The sequence below is a fragment of the Zingiber officinale genome, chromosome 7A (assembly GCF_018446385.1).
Source record: "Zingiber officinale cultivar Zhangliang chromosome 7A, Zo_v1.1, whole genome shotgun sequence".
Lineage (NCBI taxonomy): Eukaryota > Viridiplantae > Streptophyta > Magnoliopsida > Zingiberales > Zingiberaceae > Zingiber > Zingiber officinale.
Window position 1 is genome coordinate 105191725 of NC_055998.1, and position 17274 is coordinate 105208998.

At 35.2% G+C, this 17274-nt stretch overlaps 1 protein-coding gene across 2 annotated transcripts in view; it reads left to right on the forward strand.

The window, feature by feature from the left end:
- LOC122001943 (receptor-like cytoplasmic kinase 185) overlaps positions 1-15972 on the forward strand; it is a 31103-nt gene extending 15131 nt beyond the window's left edge. For both annotated transcript variants that reach the window (XM_042556935.1, XM_042556936.1), the window contains exons 4-5: positions 14416-14807; positions 15013-15972. In XM_042556935.1, coding sequence (XP_042412869.1) covers positions 14416-14807; positions 15013-15576 — 956 coding nt within the window. In that variant the 3' untranslated portion in view covers positions 15577-15972. The remainder of the gene's footprint in view (positions 1-14415; positions 14808-15012) is intronic.
- The last annotated feature ends 1302 nt before the right edge of the window (positions 15973-17274 follow it).

A 17274-nucleotide genomic window follows, 5' to 3' on the forward strand; every position in this document is an offset into this window, starting at 1 on the left:
ATATTTGCATGAGAACTTAGATATATTGTTAAATATGCAATAATTCTCACACCATATGTTAGTTAGGAAGAAATATTATAAGAATACCAATTGAATTAGACGTGGAATATGGAATAGAGGAACACTTATTAGCAAAGCAATGAAAGTAATAAATAATAGAAAAAGAATTAATATTTTATATTTTCAAGGGACAAAATGAGTAGGAGAGAAGGCAAAGATAATAAAGAACTCAAATTTTAAGTTATAATATGGAGGAAAGAATAAAATGAGAAATGAAGTAGGAATTGTTGTAGATGTATAGTTTGTTAAAGAACGAAGTAGTAGTAGTAGTAGTTAGGAAGGGAGATAGGATTATAACTCATAAAATAGTAATAACAAAAGTATCTATTAATATAATTAGTATATATGCACTTCATGTAGGATTAGATTAAGACATTAAATATATATTTTGAGAAGATCTAGATGTGGTAGTATAAACAATATAATTTTAATAAGAGATCTAATTGAGCATGTAAAAGTAAGAAAAGAAGAATATGATAGTGTGCAATAGAGGCTATGATTTTAGAATAAGAAATGAAAAAGAAAAAACCATATTTGATTTCATGATAGCATATACATATAATAAATAATATGATTTAAAAAAGAGAGAATAACACCCGATTACTTTCAAAAGTGGAAACCATAAGTCGTAAATTAATTTTTATTTTTATGACTAGGAAGAAGGATAGAAAAATTTGTAAAGATCGTAAAGTATCTCTGGAGAAAACTTAATTATCTAACATAGATTAGTGATGTTAGTTGCGCACAGTATAATATTAGTAGAAGTGTGCATGACTCTTAGGATCAAGTGACCAAAAGTGTACTCGGTGAGTATATTTAAGGAGAGGATACAAGCACAAGTATAAGAAATATACGGTGACTCGAATACAACATAGGATAAGATGACGTCAAATTTAAAAACAATGGTCAAGAGCGTACTTGGTGAGTCAAGAGGACATACACTACCAAATAAAGAATCTTAGTTGTGGAATGAGACAATAATTAAAGAAATTGAAGGTAAAAAGAACAACCTATAAGTCATCGTACACTTGGAAGAACAAACAAAATTTAAAAAAAGTATGTAGTAGACAAGAAGGCGGCTAAGAAAACAGTGAGTTAAACTAAGAATAAAGCTTTCAAACACTTGAATCGACAGCATGATACAAAAAAAAAAGGGAAATGAACATCTATAAAATAGCTAAAGCGAGAGGAAATGAGGAATCTTATCCAAATTAGATGCATTAAAGATCAATCTAATAGGATACTAGTGAAAGATGAGGAGATAAAGAAGTGATGAAAGAGATATTTTCATTAACTTTTAATGAAGGGTTAGGTGTCCAATTTAACTTAGGAAATTTAAGTAGGTCAGAGAGAGCATAGACATTTAAATTTTTATCGGAGAACTCAAATTTCAAAAGTAAAACAGGCATTAAATGAGATGAAAAATGTAAAAGCAATTGTATCAGATGATATTCTTATAGAAATATGGAAGTGTCTAGGGAAGCAGGGTATTGAATGACTTATAAAGTTATTCAATTTGATATTAAAAATGAAGAAAATGACTCATCAGTAGAGTAAGTACTTTAGTCTTGTATAATAATAAAGGAGACATATAAAATTGTGTGAATTACAAGGGTTTAAGTTAATGAGTCATACCATGAAATAATAGAAAAATATTAAGAAAACTAAGGCGATTGAAAAATTAATTTGGATTTATATATGAAAGGTCGACAATAGAAGTTATACATCTTAAATAATTAATTGAAAAGTGTCGAGAAAAGAAGGAAGATTTACACATGACATTCATTGACATAGAAAAATAGTCCTAAGAGAAATTATGTGGAGAATTATAGAAAATAAAGGTGTTAGTGTAATGTACATTGAGACAATTAAGGATATGCATGATATAATGACAAGAGTGAAGACTCTAGGTGAATTAACTAAAGCGTTTCCTATAAAAATAGGGTTATATCAAGGATAAACTCTAAGCCATATTGTTTTACACTAGTTATGAATAAACTCACTAGACGCATCTAAGATAAATTACCATGATACATGTTGTTTGTAGAAATAATATTTTGGCCGATGAGACTCGTTAAGGAGTCAAATGTTAAGCTTAAATCTTGGTGGGAGATGCTGAAGTTAAAGGTTTTAGACTTAGTAAAGACAATATTTAAAATTTAAGTTTAGTAGTAATAGATGTTATAAGATAATTATTAAGATAGGAGATGATAAGTTGCTTGTAATTAAAACTTTCAAGTATCTATGATCATTTTTGTAAAAAGACGGAGGGGTTGATAGAGATGCTTTCATAAGATACAAGCAAAATGTTGAAATGATGTTCTTTGTGATCATATACTGGTAAACCTTAAAGGGAAATTCTATAAAATGAAGCTTATATTTACTACATTATATGAAGTTGAATGTTGGGTATAAAGCGAACACACTAGCAAAACATGAGAGTCATAGAGATAGAGATGAGAATGTTAAGGTGGATGTGCGGACATATGAGGATGGATACGATAAGAAATAAGAACATTAGAGAAAATGTTGAGGTTGTATTCATTGAGAGAAACTACGAAAGATACATTTAAGATAATATTTACATGTATTAGTTAGGCAATGTGAGACTGTGACAAATACACATTAATTGAGAAAGACGGAGATTAAAGAAGACATAGTTAGCAATAATAAAATATGATAAAATTTATTTAAATATAGTTGAAGAAAAGGTGAAACTGTCACTTAGCGACCCCTTTAAGGTGACCCCATACTTTCTAGAAGGGGTAAATCATGGGAGACATTTGCCCTAGTGCACTGACCCTTTGCATGGGGAGGTTAGACATCCAACTAGATATTTTTTTCCACCTGTTGAGAATTGACGCCAAGACCTATTGGAGCAACCACTCATGTAGGTACCAATTATGCTAACCAATGTTATATAGCCGACCTAAATATAATTGATGATATAGTAAGGGGCCGAGCTTAATGATGCAGGTGATCCATATAGCCGATCCTACTTAGTGGGATAAATGTTTCGTTGTTGTTGTAATTGTCATTAAATTATAATTATAAATCTACTATTAGTAAATTAAAGAAATAATCAATTATAATTGTAAGTAAATAATTATAAAAAAAAGTAAATTATAACTACGAAGGAATACTTAATTGCAATGAAATAAAAGATACAACTTATGCTATGTAAAATTAATCATATTATTATTTTTAATTTAATTAAATACATATTAAATTTTTACTGGCACGATATGATACAATTCCGAAATTGTATTGTTCAGGTAGAGAACTAAACTCTAATATTTTTTGAATTTTAAACCTTGTCTGGACCAATATATCTCATAGCATGCAAATGGGCGAAGTTCCTCTTGAGCATGAAAGCCCTAGTCACATCATTGGACTTATGTTTTGTTTACTTTGGGGTGTGAATTGAGGAAGGAAAGGAATCCAAGGTGGGAAAAAATTCTTATGGAAAAGGAAGAGAATATAAAACTAAAAGAAGGGAAAAGAAAAGAATTCCATAGGGAAAAGGAAGAGAAAAAAAAGAAAAGGAAAGAGGGCACTCGCGTAGGGTCGCCGTAGAATCGTTTATGGCCACACAGGTCACTTTGTTTGATTTGGGCAAATAAAAAAAATTGTGATGGAGGAAGGAAATGTTCGTTCCGTCTGATTTGGGCAAATAAAAAATTCTAGAAAATGATTTGGAAATGAATTCTTAAATCTGTTTGCCATTATTTTATAATAGGTAAGCAACAGAAAGGATGAGTGATCCATTCTTTCTCACGAAATAAATGCTGAAAAATTTTCCTCGTGGAAAACATTCTCTAGTTCTTATTTTCGTCCTTCCAAGTAAATAGGGGTTAAAGCTTTCACCGTTTTCATTTTATTGTTTCCGTATAAGTTGTTACTTGTTAGTTTCTCTAGATGTTCTCAATCACGTTTTTATTCACTTAAGAGACTACTTTAAGTTCTTATTTCTTTTATAGGTTACTTTGTTATCAAATAGTTAGCTCAAGTATACGCTTGAGTGTAAAATCCCTAAGAGGATGATAAGACTATGAAGCTCGCCAATTTTATTCTCTTATGTAGCCCAAAATAGCATTATTTATATTCTTACCCCCATCATATATATATATAGATATTTTCCCCTTTTAAACTCCAACATATTTAGTTCAGCTTAGGTTTACAACAATTATTATGTTTTAAAAATTAATTCGACTATTCCCTACAGATAATGTTATTGTAACTTCATGTATATGTTATTCCTGAATTTGAAGAGTGTATGAGGAATAATAACCATTAGAATCATTAGAATGCATGCTACTCCTAAAATCTACATCTCAAGTATCTTTTGTGGTAGTTATTACATTTCCTCTAAGTATTGACATTTTAAGGCAAGTAAAGCTAAATAAAATATAAAAAACAAGTACAAGTAAATAAAGCAATTATACTGAGATGATGGTGAGATGTTCCTATGTTGAAGTAGCCATGACAGGAACATCAACGGGTGAAGGGGTTAATCTCTGTGGAGCATATCCAAATCTTCGATTTTATCCCAATTTATAACTTCTCTCTCTTTATTTTTTCCTCACTGTCTTTTTTTTTTTCTTTTCACAGTAAGGGACTAACTTGTGAAATTACAAAGTAGGTAGGCTAAATTGCAAAATTTTGGTTCTAATTAAATTGGTTCCTAAGTTGAGATTTGGTTCATCTTCTCACTGATAGGAGATGTGAAGCGGGCTCAGTTCATTGAGAAGCTGCAAGTTTGCTGCTGAAGTCGTCAGATGTTGATAGGGTGTGAATGCTAGATGAGTCTCCAAACACAGCTTGGTGCATGCATAAGAAGTTCGGAGGAGGACAAAGTGGTGTCAATTCGTGGGTGAACTATGATTGTCGTGGGTGGTTGGAGATATTGATGATGTGGCTTGATCGAAGGGTGAGTAATGGTGTAGAGATGCTTCCTGAGGAGGTTGTTTGGTATCACCTTAAGGGGCGAGCTTTGAAGTGGCATTGAGTTTTGAGGCAGAGGTGCATTTTATGTGCTCATTGTATCTGGATGCGATTGTGGCAGCATGACAAGGGAACCAAGTGGTAGGCGATGTTGATAGATGATTTTGGTGCTTTGGAGAGTATGGTGATAACATTGGTTTGGAGTGAGGAGTGGAGGGACAATGTTGCCCGTAACACCAGTGGCACGGGAAAAAAGAGGTCCTTGGATAATGACATCACGGATCTGAAAGAGGATGATGAGATGGTGACCAATGGAAGATAAAGGAAAAGGAAATCATAGGATAACGATTAGATCGGGGTAGAGGAGTTTTATAATATTAAAAACCAAGTGATGACATTGGCATGAAGGTATAGGACTAGTTTGACTTGTGAGATGGAATTAGGGAATGAGGATAACTAGTTCCTAAATTGAACAACTAGCTTTCAACTCTGATATTCATTATTGCAACACCAATATTGAACTGATGAACCACAAAAATTAGGACAAAAATTGATGAAGCTAAGTGGTAACTATCTGACGAGAAAATAAAACCTCACAAAGACATTATTAAAGCGGAAATTTCATTAATCAAAGCTTGAATATTATATAAAAATGACACCACTTTTACAGATTCAATATCAACTAAACTAGGAAAGACTTACCATTAATTGAAAAACACAATAATCTTATCAAATAAAAATAAAAAGAACTCCTGCCATTGTAAAAGATACCCATTAAACTCTAACCATATTAAAAAATTTTCTATCAAATTTAAGGTTACCAATCTTTACTTAAAACTTTGACACCTAAATTAGGATAATTATCACAATCAACTATAAATTCGAAATTCTAAATAAATTAATTTCTAGTATGCATGAAATTACACTTAGACTCTACTATTGCGTTAGTTAGTAAATACACCATCGCTTGACATCAAAGATGATTCGTTTAAAGGAAATCGGGGCTTGACATCAAACATGATTGGTTTAAAGGAAAACAGGTATGTGGTAGTTTTGGACAACCATCATTCTAGCTGAACATAGACTAATGATTGGGACTAGTAATCCTGATATCTGAAATTCTTAAATGTGATTGTGTACTCATGGAAATCTAGAAGAAACAAGTTGAAAAAAGCTATATAAAGATCAAAACATGAATAAACCAATGTGTGAGGTGCTTTATGTTGGAAACATAATATGAATGAGAATTAAATCCAAATTGTTGGATCAAGATGGAAAAATTTGGATCGTCGATTTGAGAAGGAATAAGTGCCCTTTGGATGACTCAATCGCAACCATTGTGATATAAAGTGTTAAATGCGGACCCTAGGCTAACGTAGAAGATAGAGTCAAGGTGAGGTGGTGGTCCAAGTCAAGAAAAGGTGGTAAGTCAAAATCCTAGGGAGGTGGTAATCAAATGGTCCGCCTTTCAAGGGGCTTGACTGCTTGCTCATCGCAAAAGTCCCCAAGACAAGGTCGACCGGTCCTTAAGATCGGCCGAGCCAAAGGAACTTGGTGTGTCGTGCTGATAATAGAATACTTGGCATATAGATGGTTGACCCTTGGGATGTTTGAGTTTGGTAAGTCCGTTCAGTAATATACCGGTTTGCCATAAGACCGTGGAATATATTTGTCCAAGTTTCAGTAGTCTAACTTTCCACTTAGAACATAACTTACGCACTTCTCGGCAAAAAATATATGGCAGGACAAGTATATGGGCTTTCGCTGTTCGTTCCCTCGTCCTTCTACATATGGGCGACCGGGCATAAAATCGACTAAGGTTAGCTCCATATTTTGGTCTTCACAAAGTATACAAGGCAAATCTCAGAAGATATCTGGCTGGTTGATAGTTCTGGTCGGGCCTTTCAAGGGTCAACATCCCGCTCTTCAGGAACGAGTAGCCCTGAATCCCTATAAATGGTCGGTCGGTCATGGAACCGCCTGGACCTGGGAGACTTGGTCCTCCCTTACTATATTATCAGATCTCCGACCTCATATAATATAAAGATCAGGGCAGTCCTAAAAGGTTGATCAACCTACAGAACTCAGGGTTCCATTTATCATCCTCTGCTAATATATGACTGGTTTAGCTAAACATCCGGCGGAAATATATTCAGGAGGTAACATTGTCAGAGAATCACAACAGTTTGTCATAGAATAACAATCATGTGTTAGAAAATATTCCTCCATTATAACATGAGCATTCAATAGAACCTTCCTCAAATGTTACTCTACACTTTCCGTTATCCGACACTTTATTATAGCATATTCCTCCAATCGCCTCATTAATGATGTTAGTTATAGAAAGGGTGCACACGGGTAATGGAATATTCCTCGGATGGTGATTATATGCCTTCCAGGCTGCACATATTCTTTTACTCGATAATTTCTGACACCTAACATTTCCTGTCATCTCATGATTGCAGAGGTTATAGAAGTGATATATGAAGGGGTCCTCTACGATGACAAGGTATGCAAAAAAAAAAAAAACTCTTTATTACGTTCACATACGCTCTACTATTCATCTACTGTTCTACTTCCCACTCGGGCAATACATTGACTTAAATGTCGGAGAGCCTTCGCTAGGGACCCCTTCCCTGGTTATTGGCGCTGACGTTCTGTTGGCTTGTTTAAGTTTGTGCAGGGAGCTTAGCGCATCGACCTATAGTTTTTGATTCAATCCGGAGGTCTTTGCCCCAGTCAACGTTGCAACCATATGCTCAGTGCACCATCTCCCGCTTTCAGATAGGAACACATTAATTGACATCCAAATGAAGAGACATTGTATCTCTTAGGAAGGGATGCAATCTAAACCATCCAATTCAAGTTGGATGATTGAGATCTAATTGAACCAAAAGGTTCTTATAGCCTTTCACTTAGTATAAATAAGACTCCTCTCTTATCATTTCACTCACTCAATTCATTCCAATTCAAAGCAAGCATTGCATTCTATACTTGCATTTGGAGAGTTTGAGAAGCTTTTTCGGTTCGGAGGTCTTGTGATTTGTAGTGCTGCTATCGCAAGATAAAGTCGTTATATCTTAGCAGACGATTGTCGTATTCTGTGAGCACCATGTGCGGGATAAATTCGTCTTATAGAAATAGAGTTTAACTTTAGTCTCGACTTCGCCAAAGCGGTGCCATATCATCATTCTACCCGCGCTTAGATTGCACCACCACCAGACACCAACAATTTTAAGATGAATCTCTTTGTGCAATCTTGATGATTCATCATTGACGGCTCCTGTTCCAACGGTGCATGGCGAAAAATCGGAGAAGTTTATAGGCACAGATTTCAAGAGGTGGCAACGAAAGATGTTTTACCTAACCACGTCGAACCTTGTGAGGTTCTTACGTGAAGATGCCCCCTCTATATCTCAAGGCGAGACTAATAAAGGAAAGAGGGCGACATATGATGCCTGGGACATAGTGACTTCTTATGTCAAAACTATATCCTCAATGGCTTGGATAACACATTATACAACGTGTATATTCCAATGACCACTGCAAAGGAGTTATGAGAATCTCTTGAAAGGAACTACAAAACAGAAGATGTCAGATTGAAAAAATTCATCGTCGGTATATTCTTAGACTTCAAGATGATTGATTTCAAGACTGTGACAACTCATGTTCAAGAGTTGCAGTTGATCTTACATAATCTGCATGCCAAGGGCATGACAATGAATGAGTCCTTACAAGTTGTCACTGTCACGCCCCGTGACCAAGGCGCGTGACACCGGCGTTGCTCGCGAATATAAATACTCGAAAACAACAAGCCTCATAAAGTGTATACCAAACTAGTAATAATATAACGAAAATATTGTCTTTACAATCCAAAAACGAAAGCGTACAAATAAGGATAACATGAACTAAAAGGACGAATCACTTGGACACGGCTTCATTACCAACCCCAAAACATCTCCTGCTTCTCCTTCTCAACTTGTTCCTCGTCTTTATCTGGGATGGGAGTAAGGGGGGTGAGTGCTTGGGAAAACACTTAGTAAGTGGGATCGATCAAACATAGCATGACAGAATACAAAATATAGCAAAACATTCGGAATGCATGACGAAAACATATTTCATGAAACATGACAAAAACACAACTTAAACGAAAACATATACTTCTAGCAAAACATTCAGAATTCATGATAGAAACATAACTTAAACAAAAATATATACTTCTAACAAAACATTCAGAATTCATGGTATTAATCATCTTGTTTTCCATGGTATTACTGATCAGTCCCCTATATGTAATTCCTCTAAGGGGTGAGGTCATATATCGGTTATTATTATCCACCGCATCAAGGCCATAATTTGTCATATCTTATCATGTTTTCGGAAATTTCCTTTTACTGATCAGTCCCCTATATGTAATTCCTCTAAGGGGTGAGGCCATATATCGGTTATTATTACCCACCGCATCAGGGGCATATATCGGTTATTATTACCCACCGCATCAGGGCCATATATCGGTTATTATTACCCACCGCATTAGGCCATAACTTGTCATATCTTATCATATTTTTGGAAATTTCCGTTATCATATCTAATTTGAGTCATAACAGTGCATCTTGGAACAAAAAGAAATGAACTTGTAATATAAAATAATGAAATATAAACATATTCCGTAGCTATACTCGAAATGAAAAGCCCACTTACAGAATTAGCAACTTCTTTGGCTTTGGACAGAAACTTTACGAGACTTGAACTTGATACGATCCGTTAGGTGTTAGCCTCTTGGATCGACAAAGTCTTGGAAGCACTACCGATCTCTTCCGGTAGAAGAAAACGAAGAAGAATCTGACGAGTGAGACTCGGAGAGAAGGAATTCGCCTTTGTGTCTTTCCGAGTATGGCTACTTATAGCCTCCAAGGAATACGAAGGGTTAAAGTCTCAATTAATTCATCATTTATGATCTTCATTAATTAAGAAGATGAAGAGTTATATGTTCCATAAATTCTTCATTTATGACCTTCATTATGATGACTTTTCAACTTCTCCATTAATTAATATTATGATGACTTTTCGAATTCTCCATTAATCATAATGATTATGGCTATTCGAATTCTCTCTTCTTTGTACCAAATAAATCCATATTTGATCTTGATCTCGACTAGCTTCCAATGCCATTGTTTATTTCTACGTGCTATGCGTGCGACCCTCTAGGTTTTATACACGAAGGATCCATACATAGACTAAAGTAACCGTCTAGCAACAGTTTTTTTTTTAGTCACCCAACGTGATAAAACTATAAACCATCATGAAATCATAGATAGATAAGAGCTCCACATGTGACTCATTAAATTATCATAATGAAGAGCATAGAAGAAACATATGAGTAACTAGACCCAACATTCGAAATCCCTAAGATCCAAACCGACATATGACACAAAGTAATCATAAACTTGGGTTCAATTTTTATGGTATTAAGATTTCTAGGAGTCTGACCTGACTTAACCTTCAAAGGTATGCCCACTAGTGTCTATTACCATGTCCAAAATCGGGTCTTCACAGTCATGATAATCGAGAAACTTCTACCTTCGTGGAGGGAATTCCAAAATTATCTAAAGTACAAGCGAAAGGAGATGAGACTTGAGGATCTGATTGTAAGACTGCGGATTGAAGAAGACATTCGCAAGCAATCAGAATCGATAAAAATACATATATTTGCAAAGACAAGTCCGATGGAACCAAACACTGGCAAGAAAAGAAAATATTCCAACAAAGGGAAGAGCCATGGGAGGATCAAGAAGTTCCAAGGAACATGCCATAACTGCGGCAAACCGAATCACAAGGCCAAAGACTGTCGACGTCCAAAGAAAGCCACTCAAGTGCATATGACTGAAGATAAGTCAGTGCCAATAGATATGTCAGAATTAGACCTGCCATTGTATTTGAAGCCAACTTGGTGGATAATCCAAGGCAGTGGTGGGTCGGTACTGGCGCTACACGACACATTTGCTCTGGCAAGACCTAGTTTTCAATTTATACCCCTATTAATGGGAGAAAACTAATCATGGGCAATTTTGCAACTTTCAACATTGTTAGTCTTGGCAAGGTGGTACTAAAAATGACATCAAGCAAAGAAGTGATATTAATTGATGTGCTTCATATTTCCGACATTTGGAAGAATTTATTGTTAGGGTCGGTCTTGTCAAAGGTGGATTCAGGCTAGTGTTTGAGTCAAATAAATATGTATTGACAAAAAACGGTCAATTCCTATATAGAGGGTTTATGGAGAACGATTTATTCAAAATGAATGTAATGGCTATACACTGAATTCAATGACAATAAAATTATAAATTTTACTTATTTGGTCGAGTGTTCCAATTTATGACATGTTAGACTTGGATATGTAAATTAATACACTTTGTGACGACTTGTGAATTTCCATTTATTGCCAACATTTAATGTTGATCCAACACATAAATGTGAAATATATGTTGAAGCTAAAATGACAAAGTTGTCTTTCCATTCAGTAGAAAGAAACATGACCCCTCTAGAATTAATTCATAGTGACATATGTGACTTAAAATTTGTGCAAATTTGAGGAGGCAAAAAGTACTGTTACTTTCATTGATGATTGCACTAGATAATGTTAAGTGTATTTATTGAAAGACAAAGATGAAGCCTTAGAAGCATTTAAAAATTATAAGAATGAAGTTGAGAATCAAATTGGTCAACGATTTAAAAGAATTCAAAGTGATCAGGGAGGAGAATATGATGGTTCATTTGATGAATCTTGTGCACTCTGTCATTATTCATCAAACGACAACTCCTTACTCTCCTCAATCAAATGGAATTGTTGAGCATAAGAATCGAACTCTTAAAGAAATAATGAATGCTATGTTGATAAGTTCTGACTTACCTCAGAATTTGTGGGGGGAAGCTATTTTATTGGCAAACCATATTCTCAATAAAATCCCTCACAAAAGGAAAGATAAAATTCTTTATGAGTTATGGAAGGGTCATAAACCTTCTTATAAATATATGAAAGTGTGAGGGTGTTTGGCTAAGTGGAAGTGCCTAAGCCAAAGCAAACCAAGATAGGACAAAAAATAATCGATTGTATTTTTATTGGATATGCGTGCATATCGATTTTTAGTGAACAAATCAACAATTCCTGATGTTCATGTTGGAACAACAATTGAAACAAGGAATGTTGTATTTTTTTAAGATATCTTTCCTTGTAAAGATAGGAAAGAAGAAAGTTCAAATAAAAGAACTTACGAAACTGTGAGAAAGGATAATCTTGGAAAAAATGAAGAACCAAGGTGCAGTAAGAGCGCCAAAATGGTAAATTCATTTGGTTTTGATTTCATGATTTATATGTTGGAAAATAAACCAAGGATAATAAGTGAAGCCTTATCAAGTTTCGAGGTTCTCTTTTGGAAAGAAGTCATCAATAGTGAAATAAATTCCATCATGCAAAACCATATTTGGAAATTGGTGGATATTCCATCCGGAATCAAGCCTTTAGGATGTAAATGGATTCTAAAGAAGAAATATAAGACTGATGGAACTATTGAAAAGTACAAGGCAAGACTAGTGGCAAAGAGATTTAAACAAAAGAAAAGCCTTGACTTCTTTGATACCTATTCACTAGTAATACTCATTGCTATTGTTGCAATACATAACCTTGAGATACATCAAATGGATGTGAAAACATTCTTTCTAAATGGTGAATTAGAAGAAATATATATGGAGGAACCTGAAGGATTTGTGGCTCCAAGATAAGAAAATAAGGTGTGCAGACTTGTGAAGTCACTATATGGGCTAAAACAAGTACCAAAATAGTGGCATGAGAACAAAATTATGTTGTCAAATGGATTTAAAATCAACGAGTGTGATAAATGCATATATATCACAGGCGCACTCGACTCGTTTGTCATTATCTATCTATATGTAGATGATATGTTCATCATGGATAGTAATCATGATATAATTATGATTATTAAGAAGATGTTGACCAAAACCTTTGATATGAAAGAAATGGGTATAGCAGACGTTATACTCGGGATTAAGATCAATAAGACATTAGATGAAATTATCCTTTCACAATCTCATTATATTGAGATAGTACTAAGAAAATTTAATGTATATGATCTTTTTCTTGTAAAAACACCGATGGACTTAAGTTTGCACTTAGCTAAGAACTATGGTGAACCTGTATCCTAATTGGAATATTCGAGGATAATTGACAGTTTGATGTATATCACTAACTGCACATGTCCGGATATTGTCTATGCGGTCAACAAATTAAGTAGATTTACAAGTAAAATGATGACCAAAACATTAATAAGGGTTCTATTCACTGCTGTGCACTGTTCAATTTTTATGGAGTGTATGTTCATGTAATTGGATTTTTCCTGCATGCTTCTTTGACTTTACCACAGTTTGTGTAATTTACAATTTTGATCGGTTTTGCTGTCAAATTTTTGTACAATAACTATCGATTTAGGCTAATGTATATTTCTTCCATGTATTTAGACTTTAGGCTGCTAGGAATTAGCTGATGTTATCTTCATATGTTTTCTTTCTAGGTTATTAGGTCCATATTGCAGTTTACATTATTGCCTTTTTTCTTCAATTTCTTTCTTTTTTTTAAATTAACCATGCCACTCTTGTTACCGGTATTTTGTTCTCTGTTTCATGTAATTCAATGACCTCACTGATAAATCTTCAGATGTGCATGCATTCTCAATGTCTATGGGTTGCTGTTAGTTTTGACTTCACTGACTGAAGATTTGAGTTGCTCCCTAGAATAGCTTTGTTTCCTTGACTCTTGTTTGCTGTCTCTTTATCTTTCTGGAAACTTACTACAATGGGTTAAGCATTGTGTTATGCTGTATTATTTCAGGTTAAACCTTCTTTGTGTATCTTTCTATTCTTGTTTTTGTAAACCTTTCATTAGCGAGGAGAATTTCAGTAAGAAAAACGAGAAAAGGAAATGAAAAACTGCTTTGATTTAAGCAAATCATAGTAATGAATTAAAATATCCTTCAATTAGTTCATAGTAAGGTTTACTAAATCGCTCTGTTGGATTCAATCTTCCTAAAAAATTCATTTAAACATGGCATGCTCTAATTAAATTAAGATTTATGATCAATTGTGAAGCGTCTGAATATACACTATCAATTTATTTGTTTATATTTTTCTTTATACTTGTAGGCGCGAACTGCTGATAGTTCCTCAGAAAGGGTTTTCCAATTATATGTATGTGTTTTAAATTCTCTCTGTTTCTGGAGAACATGATAATGAAATTATTACGTTACTTTTAACTGATGTCATGATAAAATTAGCAAATGATTGAGATCTTGATAAATCAGCTTTATGATATTAAATTTTCTCTTCCATTCTGCTGTGCAGATCTCCCAACTGATAAGAAACCACTTGATTGGAATATCCGAATGAAGATAGCAGCTGGTGCAGCTAAAGGTTTGGAATACCTACATGACAAGGCAAACCCTCCTGTCATTTATCGAGATTTCAAGTCATCAAACATACTTTTGGGTGAAGGATATCATCCAAAGTTGTCTGATTTTGGGCTTGCTAAACTTGGTCCTGTTGGAGATAAGACTCATGTATCGACAAGAGTGATGGGAACATATGGATATTGTGCCCCTGAGTATGCTATGACGGGACAGTTAACAGTGAAATCTGATGTTTATAGTTTTGGTGTCGTCTTTCTTGAACTAATTACTGGTCGGAAAGCGATTGATAACAGTCGGCCTTCTGGAGAACAAAATCTTGTTGCATGGGTATGTCCTTTCACTTTCTCAAACTACACAACAAAACCATGCTTTGCTATCATGATTTGTTTATTAGTATGATATTAGTGTCGAGTCATGTTAAGGGCATGATGCTTGGAACCTGATTCTTAACTTTAGATATTATAGTTTTATAATATATTGAAAATATTTGATTCTTTATTAATATACATGTACTCTTTAACATCGCTTACAGGCTCGTCCATTATTTAAAGATCGTCGAAAGTTTCCCAAAATGGCTGACCCATTGCTACAAGGCCGGTATCCAATGAGAAGCCTATATCAGGCGCTGGCTGTTGCCGCCATGTGCTTGCAGGAGCAAGCAGCTACTCGCCCACTCATTGGGGATGTTGTGACTGCACTTTCATATTTAGCTTCACAAATTTATGATCCTAATGCCTCTAATACTCAGCCTCAAACCCCAAGGTCTAGGGCTGGTTCTGACAACCTCAGTTCACATGGAAATTCTCCAGATCTTCGGCAAAGAGAAGTCAAAGGAGCAAATAGGGGCAGAAAAGTTGGCAGAGATGGTTCTGGTGGTGGCTCGGGGCGGAAGTGGGGTTTGGAAGAGTTGGGGATCGGACAGGGGTCTCAGATGGATAGTCCTGTCCATGTAGGGAGAGCAAGAGACTCCCCCAAGAATTATGACCATGATCTTCTCAGAGAGCAAGCCGTTGCAGAGGCCAAAGTATGGGGTGAAAATTGGAGGGAGAGACAACGCAAGAATCCACCAGGTAGCTTCGATGGTACGCATGACTAGAGGCCATCTCAGATCGATTCATTTGAATGCCACTCTGTGCACCATACATCCGTGGAAAGATATGGTCAGAGTTAGCCAGTCAGGAGTTGAGGCATCACTGGTTTCACTATGGTGCTGAATTTTCTTGTGCATACAGTTGGATGCTCTCAGTGTTGCTGCATTCACGTTATATATTTCTTCTGGTAGCTTTCTAAAGATGGCACACTAAAAAGTACGAAAAGAAAGCATTATAAACTGTAGAGGTCTCCAGTTAGGATATATATAGGCATTTCCATGTGCAAGTTGCTGCACATTTCTGTGTAGGGATTTTGTAGCTTAAGGTACAACAAAATGCCATTTGATTTTGTCCATAAAATATGCATTTGGAGTTTGATTTGTACTAAAGTCCTTTATCAACTTATATTTGTCATGCATTTGAAACCAGTGCTGCATTTGTTCCTGTGACTTCTTTTAGCTATCTGGCTGATGTTATATAGGGTTGTATGTTTTTGTACATTTACCACAGGAGTATAGATTTGCTTCTAGAGTTGTGTTTGTAGAAACACAAGTTGTGAAAAAAAAAATTGACAACAATGTTAATGAAGTAAATACCTTTGCTTCGAATCAATGACCTTGTTTTACTAGTGAAGATATGATTAACATGAACTGATGAAATCATCTTTCACTAGCAAGTCCTAAACGACTGAACTATTTTATTCAGATATAAGCTTTAGTAAGACTTCTTTTTGTTTGGAAAGGTCCCCAAAAGATGTATATTTAAAAGAATATGATACAAGAACATCTACAAAATTTTACCAACTAGTTAGCAGTAAAATAATTGTAGAGTGTGATTTGGGCCAAGAAAATCCCGTTGATGTTCCTCACGATCAGTTGAGACATTCTATATAGTGTGGAATGTTGGTGGTTGAAGATTTGGTGGGAGTTGGACCTCCTCAATCCCTTCCAAAAAGGTAGTGCTCATTTCCCATCGATTGGATCTTTCCGTTAATGAGGCTCTTGATCTTCGTGTTTGTTATTGTAATCCCTTTGCCCTTTAGGTTTTTTACCTTCTTAGCAAAGCATATTGACTAGCCTATCTTCCGCTCTAATTTGGCAAAGGGTATATACTAACTCTGGGCATCCTCACATGATGAGGGACGGAGCCAAGAATTTCATATCGAGGGGACGAAATGTATGCGTTTATGTTGAAGGGAGACAACCATGTCGTTGCCTCCCATTCACCTCTCTTTCACCCCATATTCATATACTTCATACATTTCTTATCTTTAGAAATTGAAGAGGGGGTCACTGCCATCTCCCCCCTTTGGCTCCGTCCTTGCACACGATTGACCCACGTTTTCTATTGATTGGATCTTCCTCTCTTGTGAGGCTCTTGATCCTCATGTTTGTTGTTACAGTGCCTTCGGTCTATAGTTCTAGGCTCTTCTATGAAACAATCTCTATTGCATTTTTCTCTTACCAAACACCTTGATGGGCTTGATTTTCTTCCAAGTCATGTGGAAGAACAAGAGTAAAGTACAACGTGAATGGATCTTCCTCATTTGTGAGGCTCTTGATCCTCATTGTTTATTGCCATCATAGTCCCTTCATCCTCATTGTTCAATTTCGGATTGGAAAATATTATCGTAGAAAATACTATTAACAATAGTTGACATATAATGTCCAAGCAATCGGTTGATAAATCATTCATATCGTTAA